At 30.2% G+C, this 17517-nt stretch overlaps 1 protein-coding gene across 3 annotated transcripts in view; it reads left to right on the top strand.

The window, feature by feature from the left end:
- LOC129959548 (integral membrane protein 2B-like) overlaps positions 1 to 14477 on the top strand; it is a 39350-nt gene extending 24873 nt beyond the window's left edge. For all 3 annotated transcript variants that reach the window (XM_056072439.1, XM_056072441.1, XM_056072442.1), the window contains 4 exons: positions 1046 to 1294; positions 10677 to 10787; positions 11659 to 11809; positions 13205 to 14477. In XM_056072439.1, coding sequence (XP_055928414.1) covers positions 1046 to 1294; positions 10677 to 10787; positions 11659 to 11809; positions 13205 to 13335 — 642 coding nt within the window. In that variant the 3' untranslated portion in view covers positions 13336 to 14477. The remainder of the gene's footprint in view (positions 1 to 1045; positions 1295 to 10676; positions 10788 to 11658; positions 11810 to 13204) is intronic.
- The last annotated feature ends 3040 nt before the right edge of the window (positions 14478 to 17517 follow it).

Genomic DNA, 17517 nt, shown 5'->3' with positions numbered 1-17517 from the left:
CATTTTTCTTTTTTCTGTTTTGCCTAATTGCAATGAATTAAGACCTCATATATACATTTCTTTGAAATTTATGCACGAGTGATATATTCTAGTGTAGTATTCTAAAACAATTCGATTTGCATATTAAAATTACATATGCTGGCCTGTCCATTAAAAAATACCTTCTCTTTCATTGTGCTTATATCAGAAATGTTAGGAGACAAGTTTTCTGTTCCAATTTTCTTTAAGATCACAAAAATCTTGAATAAAGTTTTTGTATCCGTGCTTGTCAATAAACAAGGCATTGTTGCCCCTCCTCTTTTTTTTTTTTTTTTGCTGTTTTAAACAAGTCGTGTTAGCACTGAACTTTGGAATTACACAAAGTTTCTTATAAATCTTGTTTTTATTTTACTGAACATCTAGAATCAGTTTTTAGATTAAATTTATAATATACATATTTTAATTTGTAAGCATCATATTCCCGCAAGTTTATTTTAGTGCCCGCAACTTTATTTTCTGAATTTGAATTGTTTTAGTTTCTGAAATTAATCCCCTCTCCCCTGAATATTGATGCAGTCAAAATATTACTTTGAGAAATATTTTATTTATTATTCAAATTTTCTTTCTTATAAATATGCGAGCGAATGTGTTTTGTCTGAAGTAGTAAAAAAAAAAAAAAAAAGTATGACATTTGAATGAATGTACAGTATAACTCTTTTTATCTTGGTAACTTTGAGAAAGAAAGTCTGAAAGCAAAATAATCCAATTTAAAGACAACAGAGAAACTGTCTTTACTTATTTTAATAAAGTAGGTTTCATTATGTTCGGAAAAAAATTCTACTTTCCCCCACCAATAAAATAACCTTTTTCCTGACAATTATCTTATTATATGAATCACTTAGTTTTTTTTATGTGCTATACTCATGTATTCATATATTGAAGTAAAAGTTATATAACTTGTGTTTAAATGCAGTATTTCTATGTAAAATTTCATTACTATTTTATTAAAGAAACATTGCATTAGTGTTTTGTTGTTTAATAGCTTCTTATGTTATTTTTCTTAAAGCTTCGTCATTTCCGTGGATGGTGCTCCATTCCCTATCTTCCTGATATTCAAGGTGAACCAAGCCAACCCGTGGCTTCCAGTTTGAAACACCATCCTGTTGTAACTGAAGCTTCAGAAACCAAATCTCCAAAAGTTAATTTCTTTGAAGAGGAATTTGACATCGATGTGAAATTTGAGCAGTATGAACGCATTGAAGTACCTTCATTTGAACATGGCAGGAGAGCTCAATTTGTTCACGACTTTGTTGCTGTAAGTACTGTTGATTTTAATTCTTAAGCAGCTAATTAATCTGAGCATGGTTTTCTCTAAAATTTGTCTGTTCAGCAAAAAATAGAAGCCTCATGCGAGATAATGATTGAAAAAGAAACAAGTGGAGTATTCTTTACTATCTACAGGAAGTCGGATTTCCACAGTGGGGAACCCAAATTTTTATCACTGGCTGATTGCTGCCTTGCCCCACCCCCTGCTTCACTCCTTTTGTTTATTCGCATCTATAAATTTTAGTTCCGAACTAAAATCTAATCAAAATTTGTTTTTTGACAACCCTACTACATCTTAAAAGAAAAAGATGTATTTTTTTTTCTTTATAGTGTTTTAATTTTTTTAGCTAGCCTTTACTATAAATATTCCTTTCTTTAAACAATTTTTTCAAAAGAAACATATTTTAAAATTTTTTTCTTAGATAATATTTTCAGATTTACTAAGAAAAAAAAATGGTGATATAAATGTAGGACTCAGAAATCACTACTATTTTAGGACGCACATTTAATTACATTTAGGACGATTAGGACATTTAAGATATATATACATTAACATAAAAGAATTGAACATTCAGTAGATTTCGTCGAATACGTCTCGTCTTTACTTTCATCCAGATCCGTCTGATCTGACACGTCTTTACTCTCGTCCAGATCCGTCTGATCTGACACGTCTTTACTCTCGTCCAGATCCGTCTGATCTGACACGTCTTTTCTCTCGTCCAGATCCGTCTGATCTGCCCTCCGTCTAACCAGCGTCAACTCCGTCTAACAACCAGCAGATGGCGCTCGCCAACAGGCGCTCGTCACTACATTCGACGATCCTGACGTCTCTTTCGTCCTCGAAAGTTAAAGTAGAAAAATCTGAAAGAATAAAAAAAAAGAAAACAGTATCTAGATAAAACAATAAACATTTTTTTTTTTTTTTTTTTTTTTTTTTTAGTCTGAAGACCATGCTTTTAGGAAATCGGCTGCTGTGGAAGTTGTATTTGGTCCGTCATGACATCCAACTTTTTCAACGTCATAGCGATCCTTAGGTTTAACCTTAACAATCCGATATGGTCCATGAAACGTTGGTCTTAGTTTGAGTCCAGTTCCAAACTGCGTCCTTTGTATGGCCACTAATTCACCAAGTTTGTAGATGCGCGCCACTTTTCTTCGTTTGTTGAAACTTTTCCGATTCTCTTCTTGCATCTTCAAAATGTTTTCCCTTGCTTCTTCTCTCATATTATTTCGATCTTCCATCATTGCTTTTGTGTATTCTTCTTCCAATATTTCCTTTAAATGTAAATCAGTTGTATCTTTTAATTTTACACCAGTTAAAAGCTCAAACGGGGTAAACTTTGTACTCCTCGAAACAGTACTATTGATTATTTTTTGCACTGATGCAACATGTTTATACCATTTGGTAGGGTCTGTTATTGAGAGTTTTGATAGAATGGGTATTAAAATTTTATGCATTACTTCAATTTGCCCATTTCCGCGAGGAATTCCAGTGCTAATTTTGAAATGTTCAATATTTTCATCCTGACAATATGTTTCAAATTCTTTTGAGGTAAAAGCTGAACCTCTGTCTGTTATTATTCTCGTCGGATTTCCAAAAGTAGATTGTTGAAGCTTAAGTTTAGTTATTACATCCTGAGTAGATGTTGATTTAACCGGGTACAACCAGACAAATTTTGTAAAAGCGTCGACTATTGAAAAAATATGCTGATAGTTCTTATTTGTAGAAGGCATAGGGCCAATGAAATCTATGTGATATGTACTTAAAGGCAAATTTTCTTTTGGGATGGGGTTAAGGAAACCTTCACCTTTCCCACGTTTCTTATTACAAAGAATACACTCCACGCAATTGGCAATCACACTTTCTATTTTTGACCTCAACTTTGGTATGTAAAATTCTTGCTTTAAAATTTCTTCCGTCTTAGCCACAGCGTAATGTCCTTTATTGTGAATTTCTCGAATAATTTCTCTTTGTAATGCTTCTGGGACTATGAGCAATTCTCTACCATTATCGTATTTGTATAAAACTCCATTTCTCACAATGTGTTCACCATCTTCTTGTTTATCTATCAAAGCTTTCAATTTCTTAAGGAATTCGTCCTGATTTTGAGCATTGGCTATTTTAGTGGTCACTTCACTATATGAACGAGTAACAACAAGTACTGCGTTTCGACTAAGAGAATCTACGTGTGCCATTTGTTTTCCTGATCTGTGAACAATTTGGTAATCAAATTCCTCTAATTGTAAAGCCCATCTTGCAACTTTTGGTGTAAGATCTCTTATACTCATAGTTTGTTGAAAAGCGGAACAATCAGTCACAATTTTAAACTTAGAACCCAGTAAATAATGTCTAAATTTTTTTAACGCTTCGATAACAGCCAAAACTTCTAATTCATAGCTACTATATTTTTCTTGTTGTGGGGATGTTTTTCGACTAAAATAATGAATAGGATAAAACTTATTGTCGGTTCCCTGTTGCAGCAGCACTGCTCCGAACCCCTGACTGCTAGCATCTGTATGAAGTTCTAAAACTGATCCCTGTTGATAGAGATGCAAAATTGGCTCTTGAGTTAAAATATCTTTAAGTTTTTGAAAAGCTTCCTTTTGTTCAGATTCAAACTTAAATGCAACGTCTTTTCTTAGTAGATCACTAAGCGGTTTTGCGATTTTTGAATAGTGGGGTATAAATTTCCGAAAATAACTAGTAAGGCCTAAAAAGCTTTGTACTTGTTTAACAGTTTGTGGTTGTGGAAATTTTTGTACAGCTACCGTTTTAGATACAGAGGGCTGTATAGTTCCGTTTTGGATTCTATAGCCTAAAAATTCTATTTGTGGTTTTAAAAACTGACACTTCTTAAAATTAAACTCCAAACCGTACTCTGATGCAACCTTTAGAACACGTTGTAATTTTTCTAGCCCTTCTTCCTCGGTTTTGGATGGAATAATAATGTCATCCATATAAATCAGTACAGTTCCATCTAGCATCAAATTCCCAAATATCACATTAATGTAACGCTGAAATACACTCGGACTATTGGAAAGTCCAAATGGTACTTTAAGAAATTCCCACTGGCCATGATGTGTTACAAAAGACGTAAATTTTGTGCTATCTTTCTCTACGTCCACATGAAAAAATCCGTTTTTCAAGTCCAAAGTAGTAAATATTTTTGATTGCTCAAGTTTGTCGAGCAAATCTTCTATGAGGGGTAAAGGGTACCGATCTTTAATCATCTTTTTATTTAGCTTACGATAATCAATGCATAACCTATAACTGTCATCCTTCTTCTTGGATAAAACCACAGGTGAAGAGTAATTTGAGCAACTAGGTTTTATTATCCCTTCCTGTAACCATTTATCAATCTGAGTTTCAACGAATTTTTGTTCTTTAAAAGGCAACCTTCGAGGGTTATGACTAATCGGAATATCATCGCTCAATATTATTTTCATTTGCAAATCCGTACTTTTTGTTTTGTTTGGCGAATACTTATTTAAAAGACGATTTATTTCCTGTCTCAACGGTTTTTTTACATGACTCATGTCGATTTCATCATAGTTTATCGAATCCGTTAAATGAATGAAATATGGGAGAGGATGTGTATTTATTTTATTGCCAGTCTCAGCAAAAATAGGTGCCTGACTGTCTCTTTTCAGCTCCGAGGAACGTAGTGATACGACCTTGACCTCGTTTCTCACCAGCCGGGTGTAATTTATTTGGGCTCTTTTTTCATGAATGATAATTTGATTTTCTTGAAATGAAAAGCTTAGATTATTTAATACGTCCATGCCAATGATTATTTCGTTCGGCATTATTTCTAACACATACACATTAGTTGATATTACATATTCATCAATTAATATATCACAATAAAAAAAACCTAGAGGAGTAATGCTATCTCCACTTATACCAGCTAATTTCACATTATCAGTCATTAAATTAGGTTTACCAATTTTCAAATAAAAATCATAATTAATCATAGTAATATCACTTCCAGTATCAATTAATGCATCACAATTTACACCATTTATTTCAACATTTTTACTAAGCTTATTTACAGTTTTTGGAGAGTTACGAGTATATACTTTATTAGAGAGAGACACTTTAAAATCTCTTTGCAGGCAGTTACTGGCTTTGTGGCCAAAGTTACCACATTGGAAACATTTCAATCCTTTGTTTTTAAACTTGCAATTAGTTGATTTATGGCCAGTCTCATTACAATTAAAACATTTATTATTACTCTTGTTATAGTAATTATCATCAGCATAATTCTTTTGAGCACGAACGAACGGCAATGGTGAATTTTTAGCTTCTTTCGCGATATCAAATTTACTTCTGTTTTCGGAAACACGCCAATTTCTGTTTGTTTCCTTTTTAAGGTGACTTCGTGCAGCTTCATATTCGTCCAGTTTATTAACCAAATCTTCTACTTTCTTTATTTTGGGCAAATCGTCGAGGAAATGATCGCGTACGTCATTTGGTATTTTACTCTTTAACTGGTCAACGACCATTAGCTGCTTTAAATCTTCAAAATCGGTTATTTCTAAACAATTTATCCATTCCTCAAAAAAGTTATTCAGTTCAAAACCGAAATCCCGCCATGATGAAGAAGAATCTCGTTTGTGAGTAAAGAACTTCTGCCTGAGTTGTTCGGAAGTTAATTTAAATCTTTTAAGCAACAGTTTTTTTATGTAATCATAGTCATTAGCTGATGGATCAGGTTCGCGAGCAATTAAATTGACTACATCCAATGGTAATAACCCGAGCAAATAAGAAATCCAGTTTTCTTTTGCAATGTTAGCCCTACTTATTTGTTTCTCAAATAACGAAAGGTAAACACTTATGTCTCCGCTATTATCATAATTCTTTAGCAATTTTAATATATCATACTTAGGCATATCTGATACAGTTAAAGTATTTTCTCTACTTTTTAACTCAAGTTCTAACTTTTTCAAAGTATATTCACGCTCATTCTTTTCGGCTTCGGCTTTTTCAGCATCTAACCTTTCGCGCTCCTGAGTGATAGTTAAAAGTAAGTTTTTTACGAACTCTTCGTCATAGTCTTTCGACTCTGTTATCATTGTAACTAACTGTCGCACTTTGGCATCCTGTGGTGCCGTTAGTTCTAATTCGTCTACTAAAGTTAGTAAGTCGCTCTTTCGTGCTCGTGTAAGAAATGCCATACTTGAGAATAAATCAAAATTGTACTCACAATTTCTTCAACGTCGATCCACACTGCGTCTGTCCACAAGGAGTTGATATCCAAAAGGTTTATTGTAGCACGTCAAATTTCACTCCTGTTTGGCCCTTCTTTCGTCTATGTGCCGGTCTTCATTAATATCTCGGCCGAACCCCCATATTTTGTAGGACTCAGAAATCACTACTATTTTAGGACGCACATTTAATTACATTTAGGACGATTAGGACATTTAAGATATATATACATTAACATAAAAGAATTGAACATTCAGTAGATTTCGTCGAATACGTCTCGTCTTTACTTTCATCCAGATCCGTCTGATCTGACACGTCTTTACTCTCGTCCAGATCCGTCTGATCTGCCACGTCTTTTCTCTCGTCCAGATCCGTCTGATCTGCTCTCCGTCTAACCAGCGTCAACTCCGTCTAACAACCAGCAGATGGCGCTCGCCAACAGGCGCTCGTCACTACATAAATGTGCAAAAGTTATACTATAAATTCTCCTACCTTTGTCTTGACAAAGTTTAGAAGTTATTTTAAGTACAAATGAATAATTTCTTTAGTGTGTATTAATTTTCATCTGTCTTATATGCTTTAATTTTTTTTCTAAGAATCTAATTTAGAATATCCTTTACTTTAAAAAACGAAAATTATGTATCCTAACAATTAAACTTATTTGATTTATTAAAAGGAATATATCTCAACCATTCTTTAAGAGAATTAAAAAACTGAACTTTAAAGTGATTCAAAACCCTGAACTTGATAACAATTTGAGTTTTCAATTTTAAAATTATCCAGAAATTTTTCTCTATATGTTCTAAAACTTTAAAGGGATAGAATATGTATTTAATGAAACAAATATGTGTGTATTTAGTTGTGATATCAACTTTAAAGGGATAGAATATATATTTAATGAAACAAATATGTGAGTATTTAGTTAAGTGATATTAACTTCATTCTGGGCAATGGCACTCTTCACTGTTTATTTTATATTTAAGTGCCGAAGCCATCTAAATTACCATGAAATAAAGCAAAGCCCTTTTGATGAAAATGCATTGTTTTTTGTTTTTTTTAACAGTAGTTTTGAATGCTTGATTAAATTTTTTGGCTTATTATCTTTCCATCTATTTGAGTTCATGTGGTTAGAAAATACTTTTTTAATGCTTCAATACAATGTCATTTCAATAATTTTGATGGCATTGTAAATTTTAGAGTTAACAGCAATATACCTTTTTTTTTATGCACCTTTCTGTTAACTCGGACAAAAAGTGTAAGGTGATAGTCGAATATTCCAAGATTTTTTACCATGGATTTCAGTGAAAAATTCACGGTAAATACAATATATACCAATGTAAATATAATGTATTCTTCTAATTTGCATAACTAATTAGCTAAATCAGAAGAAGCATTTAAAAGGATCTTTTTTCAGATTTGTGAACATTTATTTTTTAACCTGAAGATATTTTTAGACATTTGTATTTCTATCAATTTAGCATCTAATTCTATTGCAAAGCAAAATCTTTTGGGCTAAAGTGTTAAAAAAAAAAAAAAAAACTAAATTTGGATTACATTGAAAATTTGATAAAAATCAAACATTTAAAATGCATTTCCATTCCATACGTGCAATTACAGCAAAGTGAATAAAAAATGCATGACATAATAACATTTCATGGTTTTTCATTATAAACCATAATGAAAAAGGAAATTAGTATCACTCTTGAATTTTAAAATATTAGCTTTATGGATAAGATTCATATTAAAAAATATATTAAAATTTCAGTCTTACTGTAAATAAGAAATTGATACAGCTATAATAATTAGTTAACTCTCTCTCTCTCTCTCTCTCTCTTTTCGTGATTAAAAGGCCAATTTCTGTGCAATGCAGATTTGAAACTAGCACATAATTGATATTTAAATCTTTCTTTAATACTTTAAAAATAAAAATTAAAAAACATTCATAAACTTTGACACATGTCGATTTAGGTAAAGTGAGTCTTAGATGTTCTTGAAGGAATGTCATGGGTATTTAGGATTTTTATTCCTGCTCTTGCATCATGAAATCTTTGTAACATCATTTTAAAAAAATGCTTGTTAGAATTAAACAACCTGTTCTTGCACAATGGGCATTTAATAATCATCAATTTTTTAAAGCGGATATTAAAATTAAATTTAAAAAAAAGTGGAATTTGAATCAAGAAATAAAAAAAAAATAAGAATGAAATAGTATAAGCTAATTTAGAATTAACATCATTAGTTGGAGATATCATTACATATGATATGGATGAATTTTCATACATAGTAGGACCCCCCCCCCTTACATAAAAGAGAAAAAAAAAGTAAAAAATAATTTCATTTTCCATTTTTATTCTTTTCATAATATAAGAATATTAAAAACTTGCTATATTATAAAGACAAGTACTTATCAAATTTGCATGCCAGAATAATAGCTTAAAAAAGATTTTCATCCGTAAAATCCAGAAAGCAATATAAATCTGTTTAAAAAAAAATATAAATGCTTTCACGACAAGTAATTTGTTGGACAGTGCAAATGGGTTCTTTTTACTTCCTGCTAGTCTATTTTAAAATTTTCGATCTATCATTGTCATGAAATAAAGGGGATGGATGATAAAAAAGAAAAAAGACATCTTGGCCCGGTTTCAAGAACAAATTTCAAAATAGGTGAAGGGGGGGAAAAAATGCATCCGTCCTGTAAACAACCGAAGAAGACGAAATAAAACGTTTTGGCCTGTTTGTAAGTGGACATGATTTGCAGGAAGACATGTCTCCGCCACTAGGATTGTTAAAACAAATGTTATTCTTTAAATGTGATATTCATCTTTAGCTGTTACAATACAGTGAAATATAAATATTTTCAGAAATTTATTATCTGCACTGTGTTTACTTAAAAGTTAATTTTGTCCTTTTAAGTGTAAAATAATTAAGTATGTCTCAGTTTTATTTCTTTAAAATTTTATTTATCACTATGAGTAAACGCTTGAGTATTAAAATTGATAACATGGCGTGACTAATATCCTAATGGGATATAAGTTATACCTTATCGATGAGAATTATTTATCAGGATTGTAGACATTTTGCAAAGGCATCGATTGTAGTGTCCTTTCACAGTCATTCTTTAATTTTCCTGTCAAAAAATTACCTGTTGACAGGATTTTCATTGCTATTATTTGAGAAGTCAAAACTGAAGATAACTTTACAAAAAGTGCATTTGTGAAGTGATACAGAACACAGTTAAATCTCAAATTATTCCAGCAAAGTGTAATTATCTAGCAATCACTTCTTGTATACATTTAAAACATATAGATCTGTATTCTGTTGAAATAATTATGTATGCTTCCTTATTTTGGAAAAAGGTTCAGTTTACATTCAAGATCATATTTAATTGTATGGGAAACAGTTTCAATATATCAAATAACAGTAACTAAGTCATGCTGTGGTTTAACTTACTGCTGAAGCTAAATAAAATAGGATTAGTTACTTATTAGTTACACTCTTGCTTAGTCACTACATTGAAAGGATGGAAAGTTATTTTACATTAACTTAAATAAATTATTCTTTCTAGTAATTTGTTTGCACCATCTAATTCATTCGTGAAATAAATTTTAATATAAAAAGTTTTTAATTCAGTTCTTTCATTTGATGTATCATTTTTTTATGCTTTGCTGCAAAGAAAATATTTTGTTAGCCACCAAACTTCTAAGTACTCTATTTTAAAATCTTTCTATGATTATAACCAATTATATATCATGCTCTTCGTATTTACCACTTTTGCTGTATTGATATTGTAACAACTATTTCTCTCTTAACTCTTGAAACACTCAATTATTTTAAAATATTATATTCTGTGCAAAGAAAAAAATTACGAAAGTTAGATTATGTTAAAATGATAAACAATGTGATCAATTCTTTAGATTAGTTTAAGCTTTTACTTTAATGTTGCTCATTCTTTTGATTAGTTTAATCTTGTACTTTAATGTTGCTATTGTAGTATAATCAGATGTTTAGTTTGTTAATACTGCTTAGAGAATTTTATGTATCCAATTAGAATTTCAGATAACATGAAATGAAATATTTTTTTAAGCATACAAATATTTCTCTTTGTTGAATTGCTTACAACAATTAACTGCTTCCTTCACTGATTTTCTTTTCATATTTTCAGAATAAAACCGGCATTGTGGATTACGAAAATCGTCGCTGTTTCGTTATGGTATTGAATCGTAACTTTGTGTATCCACCACGTGTTCTGTATGAACAGATAGCCAAAATGAGAGTAAGAATTGAATGCATTATCAATTTATTTTGTTTTGATTAGATTAAATGCTTAAAACATTAATGCGTTTTTTCACTTTTGTTCATTTTAAAGCATTTTTAAGAGAGTTTTATATTTTCTCACTTATTTTTGGCATAAAAAACTTATCTTGATAGAACATTATTCTTTGAATCATCTTTAACTTAGTTATAAGTTTATTTTTAAAAATTGGTTCAATTTTCATGAAAATACTGTGCATATGATTGCTAATATTCGTTCATGCCAGAATTAAATAAATTTTTTCATATCATTAGACATATGCAATGGCAGTAATTTTCCTCCGAGGGTTGTTTTAAGTTCTACAAGTATGTTTACAGAACTTAGTATTAACTTTAATTGTCTGATTTTGACTCTTAATAAAGTTTGCATTCTTTTATGAGATTTCTTAAACTTCGCTGCATTTCATAAATTATAGATATGTAAGTTTAGTATATCTTATTATCAAAAAATGGTTATCTCGAAATATTAAATAGTTTTTAAGATATGAAATATAACTGGCATACTTGGCTTTTAAATTTTTATGTAGTATGAGCGAAGAGCTTATTGAGATTATTTTTTTAATTGTGGCATGGTGATTTTAAGACATCTGATTAAAAAATTTTCCTGAAATTGATATTTCTTTAATTCAGCTATTCTTGTAGAATGATTAATTAAAATGTGTGGAACATTCTTGTATTTTATTATTATTAATGAAAGTTTTTGAGATAAACATGATAAGCTTTAAGGTTTATAATAAACTTTTCATGTTCGGTTATAATTGGTTGTGGCATTTTCTTTAACTCTCTTAAATAGTTAGATACTTGTTCAATTTGAATGAATAATTTTTTTTTAGGCTGGTTACTATGATGCCGATACTCAGACAGTGAGACATACCATGCAAGTTGTAACACCACCAGTTAGTGATCTCAAGAATGTTGGTTTATTTATTGCTCGTGATTGTGCCCAAACCCCTATTTATATGTTAGAGAAGGCTACTTCTCCTAGTAAGTATATGAATAATTCTTATTTTTAGTTTAGTTCTCGAAGCATATTCTTGACCGACAGTTGTGGGATATTAATTATGCACAGACTTAATGTATATTAAATTGTTGATAGCATTTTTTCCCTTGAGAGTGTAACATTTTTTTTATTGCACTATCCATTAAGTTAGAATTGTTCTACAGTGTTTCTATAGTTAGTGAGGCTTGGGAAATAAACAAAAGCATTGATTAGTTTAGTTAAGAAAGGAGGAAAGGAATTTATTATGTTTTCTTTATAGTGATAATTTTTTGGCAGGACTTTATGTGATGTGTCCTTAAGCATAATATAAACTCTCAATACAACAAATAACGTTTTTTTTTTTTTTTTTTTTCCCCTTTCTTTTCTCCTGTGTAAAGATAACTAATCGGAAGTATAGGCTATTTGTGATTTAACCCACCCCCACCACTTTTTCTTGAGCCATTGTTATAATACTCATATTTAAATAGCATATTCTTCCAAGTCATTCAATGAAGACAGTTTGTCACTGAAATCGGTCTGTCTGTAAGGCTGATTATAAAATTAATATTCTAATATTGATTAAATTCTTTAAATATATTTTCTCTAAATTTTTTTTGACAATTGTGATAAAAAAAAATCATTTCTGAAATACCAGAGATGTAATCCTGTCTATTTTGTTTGATTGATAAAAAATGGGAGATGCAGATTCATTCTCATCACTGTTGTCAGTGCAATTAAATATTTATTGAGCATACATTTTTATTGCACATTCTGCATAAAATTGTTAGCCTCTCCTTAGATACTTGATATTTAGTAACTTATCCCTCATCTCTGGGAAATAAGGTCTACTGTTTTTTGTTTTGTTTTTTACTCCGAAAATAAATTTACGCTATATCTTTACTCTTGTATATTTTTACAAACTTTTTTTCATGAATATGAGATGTACAATCAGTATAGAATTTCGACTCGTATATTGCTAAATTGAATACCTCTCGAATCGTACATTTTTGTGTATAAATGCAATACGCATATCCGATAATCTCTACCATCTGGCTCTTCTCTATTCTAGCCCTTTCAGTAATTAGGCATTTTCATAATAACGAATCAAGATCTTCATATGAATAAATAAGACAGTGTTTTAGTGATTTTAGTTCGACTTAAATAAGAGAATGCTACTTAGTTTTTTGGTTACATTTTGTAATATGTGAATATTTTATTTTATGCAACAAGCACGGATTTTAGTATTAAAAGGTATTTTAAAAATGATTCTACACTAATATTGTGTTTTCGGTAATCCAACAGTTTACCGTTTAATGCTAACTACTAGAAATTATGCATCTAACTATTTATTTTGCAGATTCATTCTGTTTTTTTTTAACACTATTGTTTCTGTTCAATAGTTTACAAAAGAAGCGTAGATAGTGATGGCAAGAAAATGTTTGTTGAATTTGCTGGTAACAAAGTGAATGAGTTCAACATTGTCAACATAGATGAAGCAACTCCAGGTGGTACATCTGCTGAAAGCTCCTAATTTTTTTTTTTCCTTCTGGATCTCTGCATCTATTTTATTGCAAATATAAATATGCAGACCACAACATATTAAGCACCATGTTATTTGTAATAGTAAAGCTTTTGTTTAAAATTCGATGACAGTGTTAAAAAAAAAATTAGTGATGTGTCTTGTTTAACAAAACAGTTTGTTAAACTGTGTTTTATCATACATGACTAGTCGTAGAAAATCATTTTTTTTTTTTTTTTTTTATTTTGTACCGTTTAGTATTATCTTATAATGCAAGACCAAAGATGAGTTTATATATATTTCTTTGCATGTTTGAGTACAAGAATTGTACATTCAGATGAGGATTGATGAAATAGATTTAATTTTTGTTGGCCATTACCTTGTATATGAGGAATTTGTTCCAAGTAAAAGATATTAGCTTAATTAAAGCTAAACGGGGCCAATCAGTACCTTATTTCTCAAAAGCAGGTATCTTTAAATTTGTGATGTTATTAGGCTGTTAAAAGTAATAACATATGCGGTGACATTTTTTCAATGTGGGATAAAGTTATGATTTCATTTTTAATACTTTAAAAAAATTCATAATCTGACACCAGACTTCCTTCCTATTCATATCAAATCAAGCTTGATGTTTTTTGTTCATGTAAAACTAGTAGAGTGCAATATTCACCTAGTATATTAAAAAAAACTGGCAAGTATCCCCTAAAATGTACGCCATTCAGTAATTAGTAACATCTTCAATTAATCTACTTGTTATATGTAGACATTTTCTGAAAATATATATTACTTAATCTTCATCTGTAAATATACTGTTAAGTCAGATTCTGTGAAATGAATTTACTTAAATGTTAGAAATGTATAGCACTATTTCCTTTTGAGGAATTTAATTACGTCTGCCAATTTTTTGCATTTTGAAATTTAAAAAAAAAATGGCAGATTATTTTTCTTTTGCATATCATTCATTATCTGTGCCATTTGATACTTTTATGCATTTTTATTTATGAATAGATGTCTTTCATTTAGTTTCTTTACTTGATTTTTATGTGTTGATATTTAATTTTTTTGAAAACTGTATGTTGCAAGTAATTTATGTAAAGGCTGAGCTTCTTCCTTTATCTACTTATGTAAGTTAGAAATAAAGATTTCTTAATCTATGTGTGAACATTTTTAAAATTCAAGTTAATGCATGTAGTGTGTCATTTATACCTGTCAACTTAAAAATTTTACTTATCTCTCTAAGTAAAGAGAACATTTTACAACTTCAATATTTACATCTTCTCTTAATGTTAAAAATATTTTACTGTTCAAATACCTTATGGTACATGGTATGGTTTTCATCAATGAGGAATTAGATTTGCCACTGTTCACCGTATTAGATGCTTTTATTTGTAAATACTTGGGGAAGTAGTGACAATAACTGTATAATAATGATGTTAATTGCAGTCCAATGATATTTGGGGTAACATCTTAAGTACTACTAATAATTAGAGCACATATTTTCGATTACGAGTCAATTTTAGCGGAAAAGATTTGACGATATGGAGAGGCAATTATCAGGTTTTATAATTTTTATTCAATATGAAAATAAATTAACAATTTTAAATTTTTTACAACATTCTGGAGAAAAATATCTATAAATTTCCTTGTAAAACGATAGCAAACGGTTAAATGCGCAAAACTATGTTTCACTGAAGAAAAAAAACAAACAGTTTTGATGTAATAGGTATACGCTATGTTCACGGTTTCTCTTTCGGTTGTCAGGATTGCATCTTAGAATCACTTTTCTGTCGGCTCGACATAGTATGTTTTCTCGGCCCCGATTATCTCGATCTTAGTCCATTTTATTTCGCCTGAGATGAAATGACTAGCGATTTTATTCAGTTCAGTCCCGTCAATGGGACGTTAAAACAGCTAAGGGATATTTCTTGATAGATTCTTCAAATGTTGTTTTTTTATGTATACATTGTCATTGTGCATTAATAAACTCGTAAATTGTTTCCAAAAATTGAAGGAGGGGAGAAATGTTTGAAAAGATTTGATTTAAACCATTGTTCCGTGACCCTTTCTGTTGCCCTATGCTCAGTATATGTCAGTGGTAAGTCGAAGCTAATTCTATTTCGATTTTTAAGTTTTAATGGATTCTTGTAATGCAAAATTTTAATCGGAATGTGTATCGCGATTGGAACGTCTTCGCACATCGCATGGCTAAGAACTTAAAAAAAGCGATAGAATTGTAACCAATAAATATTACATTTATTTTTTAAATATTCGATTTTAAAATCGAATGCCAGAATGTATTATAGAATGTAAGTCATTTCGCTTCCTTTAAAAAAAGCTTTGTAGTTGTATAATTGATGCGAAATGACGACTCTAGATAACTCTAGTACACTTTGTTCTAATCACTCAGCCATGGGTTCAGCGATCGAGCATCTTGGAAGTTTTCCTTCCCCATTCACCGATTGCATATGTATTTATTTTATTTCATTAGTTCATTCAATACGAGTTCAATTTTTCAATGGAACTTAGAGCCGTCCTTACAAGAAACCAAATATGTGTATAGTTAGAGACTGCTGCAACCCCAAATTATTTTAGTGCATTCATTTAATCACTTATTTATGCATTCAATATATAAATACACCAAAAATCTTATTTCTCAATCAGAAGGAAACTTACTTGTGGGAATTCTCCCATTTCTGTTGCCTCAGAGAAGTTTTATGTCTAAGAATTGAGATTTCCTTCTAGTTGAACATTTTTGGTAACGATGCATCTCTCCCGGTCTTTGTTTTTCCCAATAAGGCATTCAAAGAAAGACATTGCGATTAAAACAATATCTGATAAGGAGAGTGAGTTTCAAACTTGCTTATTTTCATTTAGATTTTTTTATTTTTTGTCAAATGGAAATTAGAAACTAAATTAATAATAAAGAAAATATGAAAGGTAAAGTAATATAATAAATATACTTAAGGTAAATATATAAATTATTGCTTCTAAATTGAATTTTTAGAATTCTTAAGATTAGAAATGTCTGAAACTAGGTACTTACAAAATCTTTGGCTCCAATACTATTCATAACTTTAGACCGGTTCGTAAACCTGCGGGACTGAAACTGACCTGCGGAAACGAAATAGTACGTTCTGGGAGCACAACTTCTTAATTTATGTAAAATGCTGGGACTTTAATGCCACATGCTCCATTCCATCAAAATAAAATGAAGATATTTGAGTGAATATAGCTTCTACTTTATCGTTTCCTAAAAATTGAGGCCTTCATATAAACTCTTTTTGAATATTTTAATTCAAACTGAATATGATTTATTATTCATCTAATTATATACATTTGCATTTATTAGAAATTTTTGTTTCTTGAAAATGTATTAAAAGAAATCAATAAGTTTTGGACTTTGAGAAAAATATACATATAAATTTATCAAGATAATGTTGCTTTCTTTCGTTTAGCAAAGTACATTGTCAAAAGAAAAATTATGTAGAATAATTTTCTTTGCATTTTCGACTGTTCTAAAAATAGGACAATGGTGCAATCTACTACTACGAGTATTTAACTCCCATAACGTTCTAAATATTCGTATTCTACAACTAATTCAAACATCTGTGTCTTACATTTACATATCATTGGCCAGATGTGGTGATGGAAGCATAAGGGAAAGAGTAGACATTTACTTTCCTCATGATGACGTCAACTTGTATTTTGAAGTTTATAAAATTCATGTTTGAATTTGTATTTAAAATTATTTTGATATTAGTATTTTAATGCCTGATTTTTGATCTCGCATGAAACTTTGTATTTTTGAGTGCGTGTATGCGTAATAATAATTTAAACGACAATGATAAAGAATTAATTATTTTTATGTTCAGATCCCATTGCACTGAGGTGGAATGATGATTCATTTACAAGGAAGGTAAAAGCATCAATGTATGATCAAGTATGTCTTAAAGTAGCTGTGAATAGAATTGAAATGTTACTTTTTAAGAGCACTGATATATATGATGCAAATCCCTAATAAGAAAAATTTAAACCCAAGTTTGAATATGTTTTTCATGGAATAGTTCAAACCGTTAAAGTATAGTGCTTCAGTTATAACCAGTTTTGAAGAAATGAAGTGTAACGCTCATAGAATGAAGAGTAAAGGGTGGTAGAAAATAAGTAAAGAAACTAATGCACAATACCTCTTACAAT

This window comes from Argiope bruennichi, chromosome X1, assembly GCF_947563725.1.
Source record: "Argiope bruennichi chromosome X1, qqArgBrue1.1, whole genome shotgun sequence".
Lineage (NCBI taxonomy): Eukaryota > Metazoa > Arthropoda > Arachnida > Araneae > Araneidae > Argiope > Argiope bruennichi.
This window is presented reverse-complemented; position numbering and strand designations above follow the sequence as displayed.